This window comes from Nannospalax galili, unplaced genomic scaffold (assembly GCF_000622305.1).
Source record: "Nannospalax galili isolate Female #2095 unplaced genomic scaffold, S.galili_v1.0 scaffold933, whole genome shotgun sequence".
NCBI classification, from domain to species: Eukaryota; Metazoa; Chordata; class Mammalia; order Rodentia; family Spalacidae; genus Nannospalax; species Nannospalax galili.
This window is the reverse complement of record NW_008333281.1, coordinates 1977002-1999847: the sequence shown is the minus strand read 5'-3', so window position 1 is coordinate 1999847 and position 22846 is coordinate 1977002. Positions and strand designations below refer to the sequence as shown.

Below are 22846 nucleotides of genomic sequence, written 5' to 3'. Positions count from 1 at the left end.
AGGGGGATCATAACAGTGCCAAGCCTGCAGGGCTGCTCTGAGGGCTGGCAGAGCAGAGACTAGCTCATCAGGACAGTGCCTAACCATATAACCTCTTGGTGTGATGCAGGAGGCCAATGTCCTTACCATGGTTGTTATCAAACAGGTGCCATGCCCTGATGCTATTATAGGAAAGATAAGACCACACGCTTTCTGGGAAGCAAACAGGAGCCTCTCCCTGGAGCCTGTGTGTGTGTGTGTGTGTGTGTGTGTGTGTATACATGGGGAGGGCTCACATGCACATGTATGCTCATGGGTGTGACCGCCAGAGGTCAGCCATAGGTACACTTCCTTGGACACTGTCCATGGTGTTTTTTGAGACAGTGTCTCACTGCCAGGTGTGGGACACTCAGCTAGGCTGGGTAACTGGTAAGGACAGAGATCTCCTCTAAGGTTATCACAAGGAGGAGTGCATGTGGCCTGTGCGACGTGGAGCATGCTCTGGGTGGATGGTGGGCCATGGCTTAGCAGATGAACAGCTAGAGCTGAGATGGGGGGACTAGGCATGGCCTGGCACTGGGCAGGGGACCCAGGGCCCCATACTCAGCAAATGCTCTTCGGAATGCTGACTGATGTTACATGGGATTTTTTCAGATACTCTATTTACAAGGACCCAGCAGGATGGCTCAATATTAACCCCATCAATGGGACTGTCGACACCACAGCCATACTGGACCGAGAGTCCCCATTCGTCCACGACAGTGTGTACACCGCCCTCTTCCTGGCCATCGACAGCGGTGAGTTATTTGAAAAGGACCCTCGGGGAATCCTTGTACTCTGGGGTATTTTTGTGTTTCTGTGTTTCTTTGGACACACACGGGGATGTTCACAGGGAGGAGGGAAGTGAATGGGAGCCAAAAGGGCATTACTAAGTGCACACGTATTGGCACAGTGGCTCCTGAGTTGAGAGATTTCGGTCTTTGTAGAAAGGCACAATTTCCAGTCAGGGGTCAGAGCGCTGAGCTCACTGTACCCTACGGGGGGACCCACTCGTGTCGTCCATCCCCCTGTGTGCTCCCATCTTCTAAGGGGATTCTGGGATGGGATGCAAGGGGAAAGAAATTCCCAGAGGACATCACTGACCTCTGAAACTGAACTGTCCCTGTGTGCTTGCCCCACGATAACATGAGTCCGTGGAAAGACATGGGGTCCACTCATCAGTCACTTCACAATGACCAAACGCTCGTTGCTCATTCAAAAACATGAATGCAGCCTCCCCGTGTCAGCCTGTGTTAGATGCTGGGGACACAGCAGTGGGCAGACCAATACCCATCTCGTGAGACACACCCACAAACCAAGCGCAAAGCCTCTGGAGCATTCTAAGCTTGTCACAGATCAAACTGTGGGAACAGTGGCAGACAGTGGGGAGCCCTTAGGAGATGGTGGCTTGGACCAACCAAGGAGATGCTAGGCAGAAACCAGAATCTGGAGGCAAACTGTGGATTGTTAGTGCAGAGGAGGCAGGGTCGTCATGAACTCACCAAGATTTCCATCTGGCTGGATGTTTCCAGATTCTTGGCATCTTATTCAAACAATTAAAGAAATTCACACAGCTAGCAAAGTAGCAATGGATTTCTATTCAGAAGCAAAGCTGGGGTACAGGCCAGACATGCTGCAAGAGACCAGTGGATGCTGGGAGATTTACTCAAGCGCCTTGGGCTACCTCTTGGGGCTTCCTTTTGAAGGTTCAAGAGGAAGAAGACTTGATTGCCAGGGGGTGGGGTATGGGTGGGTTTCTGTTTTGATTGACAGGCTTGGGTTATGCAAACCTTTATTCACTGTGTATGTCCTTTCCCACGATGCATCTGATTGTGATCATATGCATGCCCAATCATTCATAAGCATGAGATGGAAATGGGGGGAAGGTTCCCCTAAAAGTTCACATAAAGCACAGTTTTCCTTAGTGCTCACACACCTGAAAGCAGTTCAAGCTGTATCAGCACACTGCTCCTTGTTCCAGGATGTGTTTGGCCACAAAAGAGGAGTTACTAAGGGTTGCTAGGGAACTATAAGTCAGAGGGATCAAATTCCTTTGTTTAGAAAGAGGTGTACATGAAGCTCGATGCAGGTGGAGGTCCCAGATGGCTAAATGCATCCATTGGAAAGGGGTGTAGCACAAGCACCGTGGAGACTCGGGTTGCCCGGCTCTCCCTACAGGTGCTGCCTTAAACTGGTTGTGGAGAATCGGGGCTGGGCACTGAGACATCTATTATATCAAACACACAAAAGGAACGTTCCCCTGTTATTCCCAAAACCAGCTGTGTGTAGCTAAAGACTGGGTTTTGAGTCTTTCTATATTCAGATGAATGTTCACAGGGCTCTCTATAGAAGCCTGTCATCACAATTAGCAGCAAGGTGTGGACTAGGAACTCTCAGAGCCAGCCTCCCCATCCTGGGTACCCGAGCACAAACCAAGGGGGAAAGCACACATGGCCGACGAGAGCCATCAGTGGCGCGCAACACAGAGAGAGGACACCATGGCACTGAGTTTAGCCTTGGAAGACGGGTGGACTTGGACAAGGGTCCAACGTCAGGAGGTGGTGCTTCCTAGGTGTGTAGGGCAAGAAATCAGAGCTGTAAGAGAGAGAAATGTGGGATTCAGAAAAGAAGAAGGAGTGTCCACTGGCAGTGAAGTCAGTTTGATTGCTATGGGACAGTCTTAGCTGCAACAAGGTTCAGATGATGTGCTGGTGAGATGGTTCAGCATGTAAATATACTTGTCACCAAGCCAGGACCAGACTCAGGACCCACATGGTGGAAGGAAAGAACCAACTCCAGCAAGTTGTCCTCTGACCTCCACACACATGCCATGGCATGCACACGGTCGCACATATAAACACATACGAGAGAAACACAAATAAATGAATAATTTTAAAAGTTAAATTTTGTAAAAGTGTCTCAGCTGATCCGGGATAGAACAAAAGACCTTAAGTTGCTGATGTGGAAACTGACATGCTGAACCAGCGTGTAGACCATTCCATATTGAGAGATGAAGATGTTGAGCAAGGTCCTGGAGACCCACGGAGGAATGATGTGTGTCCTCGTGTTTGGGGAGTTCATGAGTTAGTCTAGTAGACTGATGATCCCAGTTAGAGGGTCACACCTGATCTGCCTGAGCAGAGCCCAGAAGAGTCCCTTCTCCATCCTGGGGGCAGTGATAGACACATCTCAAGAGAGAAGGCATCTGAACTGAAAGATTAATTCGCTGATGTAGGGTGGGACATTCTACTAGAAAGAATATGGATCTGTGGGGAGTTGGGTCATGTGGCAGCTTGTGTGTGTGCAAAGACAAAGAGAACTGAGTGGGCACTAGACTGTTCCCAGGTGGGACCTGGGTCCTGCACTGTAGACCAGGTACCCATCAGAGTGCCTGGTTTAGAATAGTCGCTCGGGCTGTGCAACAGATCATGCAACCAGCTGTGGAACACTGGACTTGAACTTGACTATGTCACCCACCTCCTTCCAGAACAAACCATGCCGAAGAAAAACAGCTCACCTCCCATGATGGGTGTGAGAAGGTTGGAGGCTGGGGGTGTGAGCCTGATGTGGCAAAACCCAATGTAGAAATAAGGACTTAAACCTGGTCAGTGAGGGTGCAGATGTGCGGAGAGCCTGAGGTCTTCCAGGGTTGCAGAACTGGACCAGAAGGAAGGATGAATCTAGTAAGCCTAAGAGAGGAGGAAACAGCTCTGTGCGGATGAGCTGATGCAGGGTAGCTGCTCTGGTTTCTCTCTGTTGCTGTGATGACATACCCTGACCAGAAGCCATCTACAGAACAAAGGGGGTTGTTCATCTTACAATCCCATCCGAGCAGGGAGCAACAGCAGTGGACACTTGAAGCAGTTAGGAACGTCACATCCAGAGCTGAAAGCAGAGATAATCTTAACACTTGTTTGCTCCTCTTTAAACAGTCCTCTTTAAACAGTTCATTCCCTTGTCTAGGGACTGCCTCCCACAGTGGGCTGGGCCTTCCCACCTCCACTAACAATCAGGAAAGACCCCACAGGCCAACCTGATTTAGACAGTTCTTCAAGGAAGAGGTTCTTCCTGGGTTTTATGTTAACTAGTATTAACTGTCAAGTTAAAGTGTCAAGCTGACAGTTAAACCGCGATGGCAGATCGTTCCATTACACCTTGAGAGAATGTGGATGTGTGGGGAGCTGGGGAGCTAACGTGGGAGGCGAAGTTGACGGAGGCTGTGCAGCACAAAACATGGGGGGCAACACAAGGCTCCCAGGCAGACCAGGAATGACTGTCCCATGGATAGACAGGAGCTTGTTTCAGAAGACCGGTCTCATCCTGCTTTGGGTGGATGTTGGCATGGTCTGTGAGATTCTGGCAGCAGAGGAGGGGAACATTTGCTTAAGGCATCACCTGTGCAAAAGAGACGGGAGCCATCAGAAGGGAAGGGCTTCTGGAGAGAGCCGGTGGACACATGCCACGGGCATCAGCAGTGAGGACACTCAGCCAGATCTGACTCACGTGCTGTGTCATGAGGGCGGCCGTGATGAACAGCTGCAGGATTCACTGCAGACTCTATGCCACATAAAAGTATCTGTAATTCACTATATACGTGGATGAAAATGTCACAATGAAACCCACTATACTGTACAATTAATACACACTAATTTGGGGGATGGAGAGAGGGCTCAGCTGTTAAGGCCACTGGATGTTCTTGCAGAGGCCCTCGGCTCAAATCCCAGCACCCACATGTGGCTAACAACCGCCTGTAACTCCAGTTCCAGGGGATCCGATGCCCCCTCTGACCTCACAGGCATTGCAAGACATGGGTGCACTTACATACATGGAGGCAACACACTCATATACAAAATAAAAATAATAAAACATTTTAATGTATACACTAATTTTTAAATGTTTGGGCTTCTGGCCTTTTTTTTAAGTATCCAGGGGCCAGTGAGATGGCTAAGTGGGTAAAGGCACTTGCTGCTAAGCCTGGAGACCTGAGTTCAACCCCCCGCTCACACACTCTCACACACACACAATTAAATAAGATTCAGGCTAGCATTTTGTAGGACAGAAGCATAACTCAGTGATAGAACCCATGATTACATGATTAGCATATGCAAGGCCCTCCATTCAGTCCCCAGCACCATAAAAAAAGACAAAGCATCCCTCTAAGGACATCAGTGAGTGACCTTTGACATCTTTTATCCTCGGCATTGCTCAGGTTCTCTGTGTGGTTGAACATCCTACCGTGTCCCCACTAGCTGTCAAGTTTCAGCATAGACAGAACCTCAGGTCACACTAGAACTGAGTGTTTCTGCAGAGCGCGTGTGGCCGCACCTGATTCTCACAGTGCTGGACATACACACAGAAGCTGTGTGCCCAGGTACCCGTGAAAGCTGCTTATGAGCACTGGGACTCAGTTTCCACAGCACAAACCAGGGAGGATCATTCCTGCTAAAACATTGCTTCCAGGAAAGAGAAGCTGGACAGCCAAACTCTGCCAACACACCAAAAGCCAAACTGACTTCACCTGGTATTAATCGCACCCGAGTGGGGATTCTGACAGAGAAACAGCAGAAACTAACCGTTCTGTGACCCAAGGAAAACACAGCCTGCCGCAGACTCTTGCCTAACTCTCTTTATACTGATATCAGATAAAGAAATTCAGAATCTGCTGTCACAAAGGTTTTCAGAAGACAAAAATGTCCCTAAAGATGTCGGCAGAAAACAGGTTGGCGTTAATTACTACACAGGACCATTGTGAGGGATGATCATCTCAAACAGTACCCAGAAGACTTAGCACAAAAGAACATGTGTGTCAAAGGCCTTGTAAATCAGAGGGAGCTGTGTGTGGAGATTCCTTTGTCACTTGCTAGAGACTCATCTCTAAGTACTAGGTTTATTTGGGAAAAAACAATTTATCAGTAGTCCTTAATGAGTGTCTTGACTTTATCTAAAGTAAGGTTTTATTAATTTTTCTACAAATTCAGTTTATTTGATGGAATTAAAGAATAAGGATTTTTGTCATTTAGCACCTGGAAAGCTAAATCTCTTAAGTTGATTTTCTACAAACCAAGAGTCACTCAGGAATGTGTGCCAAAAATGTGGTGACAAAATGTCAGGCTGTGGAAAGTTCCAAGTAGGATGGCGCGAACTGGGAGCCTCGCTACAAAGCTAGAACATCCCAGGTCAGTTACAGGAATCCAGTGATCCCAACAACCTTCCCCGTAAGAGCATGGGCGAGCCACCCATGCCGAGAAGCTGAGAAACATCAGGGCCTGGACAGACGGCCCAGCAGGTAGGAGCACTGATTGCTCTCAAAGAGGATCAGAATTCAGTTCCCAGAATCCACATCAGGAGATGCACAGCCAACTGTAACTCCAGCTCTGGGGAATGCAACACCCTCTTCTGGCCTCCATGGGCACTGCACACATATGGCAGATGTAAACTCATGAAGCTACATGAATGAATGAATGAATGGATGGATGGATGGATGGATGGATGGATGAATGAATGAATGAATGAGTTAGCTGGTTACTTAATAGAAGACACTAGAACAACAGAGAGGGGAAAACTGGTCCAAAGAGAGTGTAAGACACTAGACATTTGTTTTGTTGTTGTTTAGGGGTTTTGGTTTGTTTTGTTTTTTGGTCTTTTTGAGACAGGGTCTCCCTGTAGCCCCAGCTGGCCTGGCACTCACTGTGTAGACCAGGCTGGCCTCGATCTCACAAAGATCCGCCTGCCTCTGCCTCCTGAGTGCTGAGATTAAAGGGGTGCGCCACCACGCCCAGATAGACACTAGCCATTTGTATCTGACTCTGGGTTAGAGACAGCCATCCCCTCAGCCTAGATTCTGGGAGAATGAGAAAAAACAGAAATTCACACGAGAGTCAGGTGGAGCCCGTGAGACACACTGCGAATTTGAAGGGCTTTAAACACAGTGGTTTCCCCCCATGAACTTTTTGATTTTTTTATTTTATTTATGTGTATGTGTATATGTCTATGTGGGGGCATGTGCATGCAGGTACCCACAGAAGCCAGAATAGGGCATTAGGTCCACTGCAGCTGGAGTTACAGGAGGTTGTGAGCAGTCCAATGTGGATGTTGGGAACTGAACTTGGGTCCTCTGGAAAAGTAGCAAGTGCTCTTAACCTCTGACCCGTATCTCCAGCCCCCATCCCCTGAACTTTTAAAGGACGGTGGGGACAAAAGACTAACCAGAGGAAGCAAAGTAAGTTCCCATTAAGACACTGTCAGGCTCTGCAGCTACGAGGAAGGGAAGGGCAGGATGCCTAGAAAGCTGGGCCAGCCACTGCTGTCCAGCAGAGAAGTGGCTCATACATCCTTCTGGGGTTGAACTGCTCCAGGCTCTAAGTCAAATTCCAGGATGGCTATGCCTAGGACCAGAGGTATTCTAGAATTTGACTATGACTTATTAGACTTGAAGCCCTGCCTGGCTCAGCTTAATCTCCAGCCCCACTGGAGAGGCCGGGCCTCGTCCTTTCTGGGGAAAGTTAGCCAATGCCCTGTTCGTAATTGAAACCTCACTGGCTCTACAGAGAAGGAAGATGATCAGGGGTAAAAACAGACCTGTGAAGATGCAGATGTTCACAAGGGCTTTAAAACAACTATGACAGACTGGAGAGATGGCTCAGTGGTTAAGAACACCGACTGCTCTTCCAGTGGACCTGGGTTCGGTTCCCAGCACCCACATGGCAGCTAACATTCATCCTTAACTCCAGTTCCAGTGGATCCCACACCCTCTTCCAGTCTCTGCAGGCACCAGGCATACATGTGGCTGGTGGTACACTCATGCAGGCAAAACAGGCATACACATACAATTCAAAAAACAATAAAATCGTTTGGTTTTTTTCTTAATTTTTTTTTTTTGATGTTTTTGAGACAGGGTCTCCCTGCAGCCCCAGCTGTCCTGGAACTCACTATGTAGACCAGGCTGGCCTTGAATTCACAGAGATCCGCCTGCCTCTGCCTCCTGAGTGCTGGAATAAAAGGCACGTGCCACCATGTCCGCCTAAAAAATGTTTTAAAAGGGGGTTAGAAACCGGCAGTGGTGGTGCACGCCTTTAATCCCAGCACTTGGGAGGCAGAGGCAGGTGGATCTCTGTGAGTTCAAGGCCAGCCTGGTCTACATAGTGAGTTTCAGGACAGCTGGGGCTACAGGGAGACCCTGTCTCAAAAAGACGCCCCCCTAAAAAAAAAGGAGGGGTTAGAAGCAAATGCATAGTGTCTCATGCTTTTAATCCCAGTGTGTATGAGGCAGAGGCAGGCAGATCTGTGTGAGATTACAGCCAATCTGGTCTACATATCAAGTTCTAAGCTAGCTGGGGCTACAGTGAGACCCTGTCTCAAAAAAATGGGGGGTCCTCACTGGAGAGACGGCTCAGTGGTTAAGAGCACTGGCTGCACTTACAGAGGACCTGGTTCTGTTCTTAGCACCCGCATGGTGGTTAACAGCCATCTGTAACTCCAGTTCTAGGGGATCCAACGCTCTCTTCTCGCCTCTACAGGCACTGCACACACCTGGTGCACTTACATACATGCAGGGAAAACACTCATACACATGAAGCAAAAACAAAGTAATTTAAAATTTTTTAATTTTAAAAAATAATTTTTTTAAAACTATACATGTTCAAGGAATTGGTGAAAACAGAGGAGATTGTACCACAAGTTTTGAATCTGTAAGAGTCAGATGACTGAGATTCACTGGAACTTGAGGCTTCCACAGGTAGCATTAATGGTAGAATCGGGATTTGGGGCGTGGGATGTGAATCTACAGAAATCTCCCAATAAGAAACACAAAGAGAGTAAAGGACAGGGAGAAGTCTCGTAAGACGCTAGGCAGGTTCGGTTACTTCTCTGTTCACTCTGACGAAATTCCTGACATAAGCAGCTTACTGAAGGGACTCTTTTAGCCTGTAGTTTGAGACTGTGGCCTATCACATTGGAGAAGCATGGTGTCCACAGCTCCCTCTGTGGCTGTGGGAGCATGCAGTGACCACTTGTCCATGTCTCCACATTTTGGGACAGGCTGGAACCCAGAAGATCTACCCCTGCTTCCTCCAGATGCACCCCATCTTTGAAAGGTTCCACAACTTCCCAAAACAGTGCCACCAGTTGGGAACCAGCTGTTCAAACACAAGAGCCTGTGCTGGACAGTTCACATCCAGTCACATGGGATGTGTGTAATACCAAGTGTGAGGCACAGAGAAATGTCACATAGTTATGGTCTAATTAAGAGTCCTTTAATTAGTAATTAACCAGTGCTTGAGAGTGAGCTTATACCCAGAAGAACTCTCCACCCCAAGGAGAGGGAGAGCAGGGTTTTTAAAGCTTAAAACCACAATTACACCATGCCAGGGGCAAAGCCAATAACCATAGTTACATCAGATCACCATAGTTACACCAGACCAGAGCAGTCATTTGGCAAAGGTTTTCAATTAACAAAATGTTTCTAAGTTCTCGTTAGGAAAAACAAGTTTCTCAGAATTTCAGAAACAACAGGCTCTGTGGAGATGCAGGCATAGCTGGGAGAGGACATTCTGCCTGGCTAAGCGTAAGTTTCCCAGTACTGTAGAAACTGCACAGCGTGCAGAGGCCATCCAGCCCTGCTGGCTGTAGGGTGGGGGAGGGGCTGGGCAGAAGCACAGGGTGAGCAAAAGTCAGCCAGAATAAGATGGGGTCAGCTTGGCCATTTCAGTGTGCGTGAAACCGGAGTCACAGCATGGGACCTGATAATGAATCAGGATAACCTTGAAGATACGCTATCTGGGAAGTTCCCAAAACTAATGGAAGATTTCCGCCTGCTATTTCAAGAAGTTCAGCAAACCACAGACAGGATAAATTTTGAATGAAATGCCTTTCAGGGCATCATAGTTAAACTGATGAAAAACCAAAATAAAAGGAAAAAAATGCCCAAAGCAATTGAGACTAAGACAGACTTTTGCATGTGGGGGCTGAGTGTTCACAAAGCTCGCGGCTCTCTCCCCAGCAGAAATAAAGCGGGTTGTATTCGCTACTTCTCTTCTCATCACTGTGACAGAATACCCAGCACACGCAACCTACCGGAAGAAGGATTTACCTGGGCTCAAGATTTACACGGGGTATAGGCTATCATGGCAGAAAGGTGAGGCAGCGAACCACACTGTCTGCACTCAGGATGCAGCGAGAAATGAAGGCCAGCACCTTGTCCTTCTTCCCTCTTAGTCAGGCTACCACCCCAGCCCACAGGAAGTTGCTAAACTCCAGGGATTCTTACCCCCTCAGTCAATTGTCTCCATAAACACCCTCCCAGACACACCCAGAAGTGTGTCTCCTAAGTGATTCCAAATACCACCATGTGGTCATGAAGATGAACCGTCAGAAGACGTTTGCCTACAAGAAGCAGGAACGATGTGACTTATGACTAATGTCCAGATAGAAACACTGAGGTGCAGCAATGAGGTGATGTTCTCCCGGACACTTTAAACACTTCTGTTGTGTGAGCTTCCTATCACTATAACATAATACCCCCAGACAATGAACTTTTAAAGAGAAAAGGTTTGTTTGTGTTCATGGTTTTGGACACTGGTCTATGATCAATTGGACTGTGGTTGTGAACCCACGGCAAGATAAAGGTCATGGAACAAATCCACAGCTGAGCAAAGCCAGCCAGATCTTACTTCACGGAGCACAGAGAGGAAGAGAACAGGACAGAGTTCCGGAACACCCTTCTCTTGCTAAAACTCCTTCTGGGAGGCACGAACGATGTCTGGCCCCCTCAAACCAAGGTCTGACTTCTCCAAACTGCTGTTTGGGAAACCAGAGTTTAATATGCTTACTTACAGAGTAGTGGATGAGGGTTTACTTTCAGGAATGTGGGTGCTCCCCTCCCTATGGCCAAGGCCACACTAGAAAGTCTCCATCCATGCCTGGATGGAGACCTTCCACCAGCCACACAAAATGGCGAGAGATTGTCTACCAGCTTCCTCAGCTTAGATACCCTTAGTCCCCCCCCGCCCCTCCGTGCCACTAGGGCTGACTGACTGGTATGGCTGACTCTCCTGGCCCCTCCTTTCTTGTAAAGCATCCACAGTCAGGTTTGTGATGATCCTAAGTCAGCAGGTGCAACCAAGTTTAGGAGGAAGGCATCTGTTCATAGCTTGACATTTGGAGGACAGCTCCATGCTACACCTCCCCAGGCTCACCCCATTGTCTAAGGTCCACCCATAGGCCCCATCAGCTAAAGGTACCACCTCCTCCCACAGCTCTACCCTGGTGGATGGGGACCAGTCCTTACCACTCATAGGAATTGGGGGGCATTCCAGGTGGAAACTGTAATTCTTTCCAAGACAAAATACTATTGGCCTAACATATTTCCTTCAAAGTGAGGGTGAATTAAAGATCCTTTTCTTTTCAGGCATGGTGGTACACACCTTTAATCCCAGCACTTGGTCAGGCATATCTCTGTGAGATAGAGGCCAGCCTGGTCTGCATAACATAACAAGTTCCAGGCCAGCCGAAGCTACAGGGAGACCCTGTCCCAAAGAGAAAAAGAAAGATTCCTTTCTGGGATTTTTTTCCCATTTTCATATATGTGTGTATGCATGTTTTTCCATGTATATGGATGTACACGTGTTGGGTGGATATGTAGAAGTGTACAACATGTATATGGAGGCCCAAGGTTGATGTTGAGAATCACTCTAGGCCACTCGCCCATCTCACTCACTGAGGCAAGGTCACTCATTTGAACCCAGAGCTCACTAACATGGCTAGTCTCCCTAGCCAGCTTGTTCTGAGAGTCCTTGTCCTTGCCTTCCAAGGCTGGAATTACAGGTGGGCTGCCCCAACCACCGGGCATATACGTGGGTTCTGAGGATTTGAACTCAGGTCCTTACGCTTATGTGGGAAGCACTTTAACCACTGAGCCATCTCCCCAGCTCTCAATTAAAGATCCTTTTAGTCAAACCAAAATAAATGAGAAATTATGTTCTAATTTTTACTAAAAATTCACACCTTTTACTAAAAATAATATTTTATGAAGAAGAGAAATGGAAAAAATAAATGAACTGAAGAGTAAAATCTAGCTTAAAAAAAAAATCACATCCTAGCCTTTTGGCCAAGATGAAATGTGAGAAACATGGCCGGGAAAAGCCAAGGAGTCAAACAAGTTTGTAGCGTTAAAACACATGACAACAATAAGCAACAAAGGAGACGCCGAAGGGGTCTGAGACCAGGTCGGCGGCCCTGGGCGACTGCTTACGGTGAGCTTTGTGCAAGTCACATACTCATAGCGTGTCCCCACAGAGGCCATGAAAGGAATAGAAAAGGGCCCAAAACTGACAAGCTCATAGAAGGAAAACTGTTTGGACTAATCCCAAAAAGGACAAGAAAGGAGAAACAGGGGCCAGCAAGATGGCTCAGTAGATAAAGGTGCTTGCTGCCAAGCCTGACAACCTGAGTTTGATCCTCAGGATGCACATGGTGAAAGGAGAGAAACGCCTCCCACAGCTGTCCTCTGATACAGTAAGTGTTTTGCCTGCATGTATGTAAGTGTAGCGCATGTGTACCTGGTGTCACAGAGGCCAAAAGAAGGTGTGGGATCCCCCGGAACTGGAGTTACAGATGGGTGTTAGCAGCCGTGTGGGCGCTGACAGCCCAACCTGGGTCCTCTGGAAGAGTAGTCATTCCTCTTAACCACTGAGCTGTCTCCCAAACCCAATTGAAATTTTCTCTAAAAAGGAGAAAATAACATCTTGAAAATAAGCTAGATATGAAAACACAGCAGTACAATAAATATAATCATCTATGATACATATCATATAAATATAATCCCAATTATACCATAATTAAATATAAATGAATTAAATGAGTCAAGTAAGAATATCAAGTTATTTTTAAAAATGAACATGCTACTTAAAATAAATAACTCTTAAACAGAAGAACAGAGAAAGGTAAAAACAGAAAGCTAGAGAGACACATCTTGAGAGTACCACACCTTAAAACTCACGGCGGCTTAACGTGAGAACCTAACACGAGCTCACGCACTGTGTTCTGTGACGAAATGCTGTGGCACGAACAACTCACGGAGAAGGGGTTTATTTGACTCGCAGTCCGAGGGTTTTCTAATATTAGTCAAAAGAATGTTGAAGGCTGGAGAGACGGCTCAGTGGTTAAGAGCGCTGGCTGCTCTTGCAGAGGACCCAGGTTCAGTTCCCAGCACCCACATGGTGGTTAACAACCATCTGTAACTCCAGTTTAAGGGGATCTGATGCCTTCTTCTGACCTCCTCAGGCATTGCACAACTCGGGCATACTTACATACATGCAGGCAATATACTCATACACATGAAATAAAAATAATAAAATTATTTTAAATGTTGAATAAAAATATTATGGAAAGAATCATGAAAATATGAAATATCAAAAGTTGTGGGATACACTACACTGGGACTCAGCTGAAAATTCTAGAAAAACAAGAAACACACAAAACAGAATCAACAAATCCAAAAAGTGGCCCTTAGGAAACACTTAATAATTTGATACCTCAAAACTAACAGAGACAAAAATAACAATTTACTGGTATCAGGAATCGAAAGGGAGGCACGATCATAGCCATCAGAACATGAAAGACTTGTGAGTGATTTGCTTGATAAATTTGACAATTCAAATGTAATAGACAAGTTTCACCAAATTCTAGCAAGTGACTTAAGGGCTGTGAGATGGCTTGGTGGGTAAAGGTGCTTGCCACCAAGCCTGACGACCTGAGTTCAACCTCCAGAATCCACATGGAGATAGGAGAACACCAACCCCAAAAATTGTCCTCTGACCTTAGCACACATGGAGAGAGAGAGAGAGAGAGAGAGAGAGAGAGAGAGAGAGAGAGAGAGAGAGAGAGAGATAATAGATTAATAAACATGTAATTTTAAACTTTTAAGTGACCTAAAAAGAAATAAAATCATCTTCAAATAACCCAATATTTATTTTAAAAATCTATGTTGAAATTCTTCCTACAAGAACTATAGGCCCAGGTGGCTTTGCTGCATGTTTACACGTTTAAGAAAGAAGAGCACCAATCAATACCAATCAGTCTTGCACAAATGCTTCCAGAAAAAGAAGCAACACTTAGCAACCACGTTTTATCTAAAACATGGCAAATTTTACAAAAAATAAAAAAATCAAAATTGCAAACGAGCCTCACTCACAAGCATAAAGTTTAAAATCCTTAACAAAATATTAATGAGCCCAACAAAAACTCCTAAGACCATCTTAATGGTTGCATTTGAAAGTTATATATCAGAGCTGGAGACATGGCTCGGAAGTTAAGAGTTCTTGCTGCATTTCCAGAAGACCCGAGTTCGGTTCTCTGCACCCTGCTGACAATGGCCCGGAACTCTAGGCCGGGTCGGCATCACAGCTCAAAGAATGACACGTTCAAGTTCACCTGGATGTATAAAATGAGATTATCAGAGGTAGTTTACGGAGCACTGGACAACTACTGCATCCCCCCCACACACACACCCTTGCCTACCCACAGAGCCAGTGCAAAGGTAGACTCAGAGCGCTACCTAGTGTTAGAACAGAGGAGGTGACCACAGGCTCAGACAACACGAGGCACAGAAACCAGACTCTGGGAAAGGTAACTATTTGTTCTCTTAGCAGGAGTTTGGCTGGTTTGAGAAAACATGGTGCAGTCTGAGAAGGACGACTTATTTTTCTACAGTCTGGAATGTAAACAGTTAGACAGTGGCTTGCTGTGAGATGGAGTTACCCACAGGATTCAGAGGACCAGCCTCACGATATCTGCAGAAGTAGGAACATGCACCATGTTTACAGACTGGATGACCAGGTGTTCTTAAAATGTCAGTCATCTTCAAACTGACCTAAGGATGAGATGCAGTACTTAGTATAATCCCAGTCCTAGCGAGGAGAGCAGGGATGTATGTCCTGACTATGAGATTCATGTGGAAACATGGGAGGGGGGGAGCCAAGGCAATCTTGAGAACTGTGGAAGACTCACTGACATGACACATCCCCAGAACCATTGGGAGACAGTAGGAATTGAAACTGTGTGATATATGCACAAAGACAGAAATAAACTGACAGAAATAAAATAGAGTTCAGGAAAAAAACGAAGTTGCTTTTGTCTCTGTGATCAAATCACCTTGCACAGGCAACTTAAGGGGGAATGGCTTTGACTCATGGTTTCCAAGGGCAAAGTCCATCATGGCTGGGAGGGTGTGACAGATGGAGAGGCTCCACCAATAATGGCAGGAATATAACAGGAGCTTCTTCTGAAGCATAGATCAGGAAGCAGGGATGCAGGCCCGAACCAGAAGCAGTCTAACCTTCAACAGCCCTCTTAAACTTTCAACCCAGTAAGTTCACCCCACCCCCAAACCCCAAAGCTTCCACAGTCTCCCCAAACAGTAACACAGACCAAATGTTCAACACATGAACCTGGGGACATTCCAGACTCAAACCATAACAGCCACACATGCGTAGCCCCTGATTGTGACAAGGGTAATAAAGACAGCCATGCAGGGGCTGGAGAGATGTTCAGTGGTTAAGAGCACTGCCTGCTCTTGCAGAGGACCCATAGCAGCTAACTCCAGAGCCAAGGAATCCAGTGCCCTCTTCTGGCCTCCTTGGGTATTACATGCATGGGTATTCTAACATGCAAGACACTCATATGCATACAATGAAAATAATAATAATTTTTTCAGAAGACAGCTGTGCAGACAAGAGAGCAAGTTCTCCTGAGTACATAGTGCCAGGCTCAATAATATGCTCCATCCCTCTCTTAAACCATATGGGAGAAGTGATTCTAAATATATTACAGATAAATACATGAAAGGTGAAATAAGTATTATGTCTTTTAGAGAAAACTATGAGCACATGCATGTCTTTCATGTAAGCAAGGATATTTTTTAAATGAGGCACAGAAAAGATAAGGGCCAGTGAGATGACTTGGCAGGTGAAGGCCCTTGCCGCCAACCTGACAACCTGAGTTTGACCCTCAGAACCCACATGGTAGAAGGAGAGAACCAATTCCCACAAGTAATCCTGTGACTATCACACATGCTCCATGACCCATGCACACACACATACAATAATAAATAAATAATAAAATGTTGAAAAGATTTTTTAAAGTTCATAAAATTAACAGCTTGGCCTCACCATGTGACACCATTAAAGAAGTGAAAAGGTGGTCCACAGAAGATATTTATAATGCAAGGAAATTCTACAGTCTGGAAGTAAAAGGCATTAAAGAATGGGAAAGGGGCTGAGCAGGTGTTTCCCAAAGGAGGGTGTGCAGGGTCCGGTAAACACAGGAACAGACACTCCATTCAGTTAATCAACGTTACAGAAAGCAAATGATACAAGTATAAATTAAGGCAAATTATCAATGAAATGCAAAGAGACGCAATACAGAAACATCTACGAAGTAACTGGAATGAAATGGCGGCAAAAGCCAAGGGTCCAACTGGAGAGATGCTCACTGGTTAAGAGCACTGGCTACCCTTGCGGAGGACCCAGGTTTGGTTCCCAGCACCCATGTGGTGGCTAACAGCTATCTGTAAGTCCAGTTCCAGATGATTTGATGCCCTCTTCTGGCCCCATGAACACTCCATGCATGTGGTGTACTTTCACACATGCAAGCAAAACATTCATACACAGAAATAAAAATAAACGTTTTTAAATTTCTTAGAACTTTAAAAATGGTAAGGCCATTTTTAAGCCATGTTTAAACAAATACCAAGTTTCTACAAGACTGTGGAGTGCTCAGAGCTCCCACATACAGCTGGCAAAGGTGCAAATTAACAGAACCACTTTGGGAATAAAGTATCAACTAAAGCTGAGCACTTGCATGCACTGTGATTGGACATTACACACAGAGATACTATATATCCAGCAAAAATGTGTTCTCCAAAGTACAAGTGTAGCAGTGTTAACACATTATCCATAAGAATCCCAAGGTGGGATTTATCAGTGGATAAAGTGCTTGCTGCTGTGCATGTATGAAGACCAGAGTTCAGATCCCTAGAACCCATGCGAAAAACCGGCAGACCTGGAAGCTGCCTGTAACCCCAACATTCAAGAGACAGAGAGGGGATCCCAGAGCAAGCTAGGCAGCCAGACCAGCTGAATCAGCAAGTTCCAGGCTCAGAGCGAGAGACCCTGCTTCAGGAAATAAAGTGGAGAGTGGTTGAGGAAACACCAGTGTCAACTTCAGGCCCACACACACACGTGTGCACATGTGTGTGCACCCACACCACATACACACACACAAAAGAATTGGAAGATGAAAATTACTCAGTAATTTACCTGGTAAAATTAGAGTAAAAAGACTCCACTGCATTCCCAGAAGGGAGTATATAAACACATTAAATTAATGGTCCACGACTATTCACAGAAATGGAATGAATCCCACAAACACGGTATCAAGTAAAAAGTGTCGAGAAAGAACATGATGTGCTGGGTGATTCCAGCTAGATCAAGATAACCACAGATGAAGCTAATCAGAGCTAGCTGTTCGGTCACCACACGGACTGTACAGGCAGGCAAGGCGGGGAGCATTCTTTCTTCTAACTGTATGCTGGTAACACACAGCATCTGTTTCACTAAGAACTTTAAAACGCTTGAAAACTAGGGAGACAGCTCAGTGGTTAAAGCACTTGGTGCCAAGCAGGAGTTTGGATCCCCAGTACCCACGTGACTGCAAAGTGGACATGGTGACCTATCTATAATCCCAGCCTTGGAAGGCAGAGACAGGGGCTCCCCAGCGCAAGCTGGCTAGTGACAGAAGCCATATCAGCGAGCTCTGAGCTTGATTCAGAGACCCTGTCTCCGAGAATACAGTGGAAGGGTGATTGAAGGACATTCCTGACATCAACCTTGGGCCTCCACACACATGAGCATGCATGCACATACACAGGCACCTACACACATATAAACATATGTACACATGAAAAGAAGGGGAAAATTGCACCATGACCGAGTCAGCGAGAGCACTGGGACCAGTCTCACATCCTCTAAGTGCCTCCTCACCCTCCACCGCATCTTATACACCAAGCAAGAATGACCCTCATCCTGATGGACCTGTTCTGCAGTAAAGGAAAGGAAGAGAGTTCCCACTAAGAACACAGAAAGGAGCATGCTAGTCCCCACAACCCTGAAGAGGCCAGAAGTAGCACTGGGTGACACGCTTCGTGCAGCTCTGCATACCCAGGTCAAAACGACGATGACAGAACCAAAGAGTGCTCTCTTTTAAGCTCCTCTTAGAGGCTAGAGCTGTGAGGTCAGGATGGAGTTATGTAAAAACAGAGATCGGGACTGGAAAGCTGATCTGAGGTCCGCAGACACGAAGGGCCTCTTCTCTGCTGTCCTGCAGCCTCAAGGCTCACCCAGGGAGATTGCGGCATCTTGCTCCTTAATGATCTAGATAATGGCAAGGTTAGGGATGGCTCAGGGAGGAAAGGATGCTTTTTTCTTAAACTGTGATCCACTTTAATAAGCTTCAAATTACCTAAGAATTATCATTTCCGTATTACTGAAATGCTTCGGTTTTACCAAACCCAGGGCCAAAGGGAGATGACGTGGTGAATGGAGACTTTAATCCTATGGGTTAATAAGACCTGACCTTTCATGTTGGCAAACATTTTGTCTTCAGAGATGAACACTGTCACTTGCCTTATATGGTCCAGATTTTCTGAAAAGGTTAAGATGCTGCCTTCAGGGACTGGGGAGATGGCTCAGCAGTAAAGAGCACCAAGAACCCTGGTTCAGTTCCCAGCATCTATATGATGATTTATCACCCTCTGTAACTCCAGTTCCAGGGACTTACAGAAGGTGATGACCAAGCCCTCTTCTGGCCTCTTTGGGGACTGTACACGCGTGGTGCACATACATGCATGTAGGCAGAACACTCATGTATAAAATAAAATTCTAAAAAAAAATAGAAACAATAGTGCCTTCAGAGCAGAGAAACTCCAGTGAAAGGCTTCAACACATGCAGAATGGCTGCCATCTTAGGAATGGATAAATGGTACGTGCTAAGGAAGACATGCAGCTGGGGAGAGCATTAGGAGATGCATCAACTGCAGTCCTCTTGGGAGATGTGCTATGGACAGGCCAGAGCAGCAGCAACGTCCAGAGGGTGAGTCCTGGGCGATGCCCGCATTGCCAAGGTAACGTCCAGAGGGTGAGTCCTGGGTGATGCCTGCATTGCCAAGGTAACGTCCAGGAACATTGTGCCTATCTCACCTGAGCTGAGAACTGCCTGCAGCAATTTCTCACACAAGGTCTACGGAATCCCACTGGGGCACTAGGGAACAGGAAAATCTGGCTAGTGGCTGTTTCCCAGGGCACCACCTGCTACTCCATCAGGTTGGTCCCACCTCCTTACCAGGAATTGCACCTACCATTCTTTCTGTTCTGAAGTTGCAATAGCCTAGCATCCCATGACGGTAACTGAATAGAGTCCCTTGTCCTTAGAAAAGATCTAAATGGTGACACCAAATATGAGACAAGTATTTGTGTATATATGTGTATTCTATGTATGTGTATGTGTTCGTGTGTATACACATGCATACATGGAGGAAACTGATGTCTTCCTCAATCATTTCTCTACCTTGTGATATTTTAGATTTTTTAAAAAATTATGTGTATTTGTGGGGGGAAGGGGTCATATGTACATAAGTGTAGATGCCTGCAGAGGCCAGAAGAGGCCATCAGAGCCCTGGAGCTGGAGTAAAAGACAGTTATGAGCCACCCACTGTGGGTGCTGGGAATCGAACCAGGGTCCTCTGCAAGAGCAGCAAGTACTCTTAACCGCCATGCCAGCTCTCCAGGCTTCCACCTTACTAGTTGAAACAGTCTCCCAATGAACCTGGAGTTCACTGATTCAGCAAGCCCTGGAGATCTTCCTGTCTCTACCTCCCCAGGGCTGAGATTACTGTCACACACCACCATGCCTGGCATTTCACACGCATGCTGGAGATACAAACAGGTCCTCATGCTTACGTGGCAAGCACTTCACCAGCTGAGCCATCTCCACATCCCTAGAGACAAGTGTTCTGCTCCAGTATCCCAAATGTCCTTGCTTCACAGCCTTCTGAGGTCTGGTGCTATGGAACAGGAGACTCGCCTCTCCCCTAGAGTCTTCCTGTGGTCACCAAAAGTGTCCTTCATCTCTTTCCACCTGAAAGAATGGGGAAGGAGTAACATTTTCAAAATGAGGCAAATTACTACTAAATTCCTGAGCATGTTTCATGACTTAACAACTTGAATAACATGTACTTGAGTCTAGTCAGTGAGAAATGTGGTGGGGTCACCAAGAAGACATGCCAGGGTAGGGTTGGTCCTAACAGCTATAAGATTAAAGTGGAATTGACTAAGATGCTGATTTTTCAGAGGCTAAGACACAGCCCATCCTAATCTTTCTTGTCCCTCAGTCCCCTGTGTGACGGAAGCTCTAAAAATGCCATCAATTCCAAGGTGAAATATTGTTCTAAGTACATTTAGAGTAAAGCAAAGTCAAGCGTCCAACCCTGTAGGAAAATGATGTCTGAACTGCTTAACAACAGCCCCCAAACTGCAGGTCAGAGCGGACCAACTGCAGAAGAGATCTCAGGCTGTGCTCTTTTTCTCTGCACACATCAGCCAGGCCTGAGACTGTGGAGAATAAAGGAAGAGTATTCAGATCGATTCCACTTAAAAGATGCTGGCTTGGATAAAATCAAGCCATTCATTACAATGGCACCCCAATTAAGCCAGCTTAACACCCCTTATCTCAGCCTTTATATTAATAGAGGAATACCTACCGTCCCTCCTGTGCTTTCAAGTACAGAAAAATATGACTTAATTTACAAAAAAAAACAAAAAAGCTCCTGAGATCTGGTGATGGAGGGGCTATAGTCAAAGCACACCAGCCCTCAGGATTCTCCAGCTTCTCATCCTATTGGCGCGACTGTGTCCTGAGACTGAAGTGCTCTCTGCCTCAGTTTCCCCACCTGCATCATGAAGCTAAGGCAGTCGACCAGCTGGGTTGTCATAAAGACCGGAAATCAGGGGCTAGCGAGATGGCTCAGTTGGTAAAGTGCTTGCTACATAAGCAAGAAACATGTGAGTTTGATCCCCGGCACGCACAGTAAAAGGCCAGGTGACATGTAGAGAGCTTATTTATAATTCCAGTGTTGATGTGAAGATTAGTTTTCATTGTCAACTTGACACAGTCTAGAATCACCTGGGAAGAGAGAGTCTCCACGAGGGATTGTCTGGATCAGGTTGTCCAGTGGACATGTCTGTTGGGGCTTATACTGATTAATTGAGATCGGAAGATGCACCCATAGTTGGCAGCTCCATTCCCTGGGTTTGAGTCCCGGACTGTGTAAGGGTGATGAAAGTGAGCTGATCATAGGCCTGAGTGAGTTTGCTCTCTCTATACTCTTGAGTGTGGGTGTGGTGCGACTACCTGCTTAAGTTCCTGCCACCGTAACCCCCCTGAAGATGGACAGCAACCTAGCACAGTAAGCTAAAATAGACCCTTTCTGCAATGAGAGATTTTGTTTTTTTCGGTCTTAATGAGAGATATTTTATTATAGCAAGAGGAAGCAAACCTGAGACAGATGGGGAGGCGGGGACAGGGGGGCCCCTGGGGCTCCCTGGCCAGTCAGCCTAGCCTTATCAGCAAGCCAGGGCCCAGTGAGAGACTTCGTCTCAAAAGCCAAGAGGTGGATCTATTGGGAATTGATAGCTGGTGTGATGCCTGCTGGGTTGATCAGACTCCAAGGGATAAACCCACACCCAAGAGTGTGTGGGGAACACAGATTAGACTTTTCAAGCCCTTTAAAAAAGAAAAATAATAATAAAGGACATGAAGTCAGAGGGCAGTATGGTGGGAGTGGAGATGGGGGACAGGACTGAATGTGGTCAAAGTACGTTGTATGACATTCTCGAAGAATCTATAGAACTATTTTTCAATATATATTTTTTAATTTAATTTTGTGCATTTCATACACTACATCTTAACCATATTTAGACCCCCCTCCCCTGTCTGTACCCTCCATAGCCCCCCCACCTGATTTCATGCGTCTGTCATATATGTTGAAGTCTGTCAAGTCGAGTTTGTGTCCCGTCAGTGTGAGTTCATCCACTGGGGCCTGCTCAGCCTATCTAGCATCACTCCTTTAAAGAAGACTGACTCTCCCTCACCCAGCGTTGATTGTTCCTAAGAAACGACACTCAGGATCGACCTCTGGCTTCCACACACATGTGCACATGTACCTACCCATACTCATACATGAACACATACTAGTAGAGGACCAGAAATCATAAGTGTTCAGTACAGTGAACACCTCAGAATGTTGAAGTAAATAAACCTCTTGAGTGGAAACATGGACTGGTTTTCTCAACTTATCATTATAAAACCTTCAGTGCTGGAAGCAGGCAGTGAAATGCCATCTGTGACCACCCTGGGGCGACCGAGCATCGTTCTAGGGAAAGACTGGGCCACCGAGCCCTCCATGCAAAGAGGGCACATCAGAAAAAGAGCCAGAAAATGCCCCCTTCTGTGCCAGCATCTCAGGGAAGTGCTTCTGGCCGCACGGGGAGGTGTAAGCTGAGGTCCATCTGCCTGGACACTGACCAGGCAGATCAACCATCCTGAGCAGGGTATTTTCATTCAAAAAACCAACAGAGCAAATGTTAAATCCTGTAGCTCCGTGTCCAGCATTGATGGTACACAATGCTGTGATAGGAGTTCCAACAGGCTTGGGTAGACAACCACTGCAGCCTTCAGGTTGCAGCCACATGGCCTCTCTCCTCCCCTCCCCTCCCCTCCT

General features: G+C 46.4%; 1 protein-coding gene across 1 annotated transcript in view; it reads left to right on the top strand.

Annotated features, from left to right (window-relative positions):
* The window catches only part of Cdh13 (cadherin 13), a gene marked incomplete at its 5' end in the record, with an annotated part of 301949 nt that overhangs the window by 249828 nt on the left and 29275 nt on the right, over positions 1–22846 (top strand). Inside the window, 1 exon segment of the mRNA XM_008827928.3 lies at positions 634–776. Within this exon segment, the coding sequence (XP_008826150.1) occupies positions 634–776 (143 nt within the window).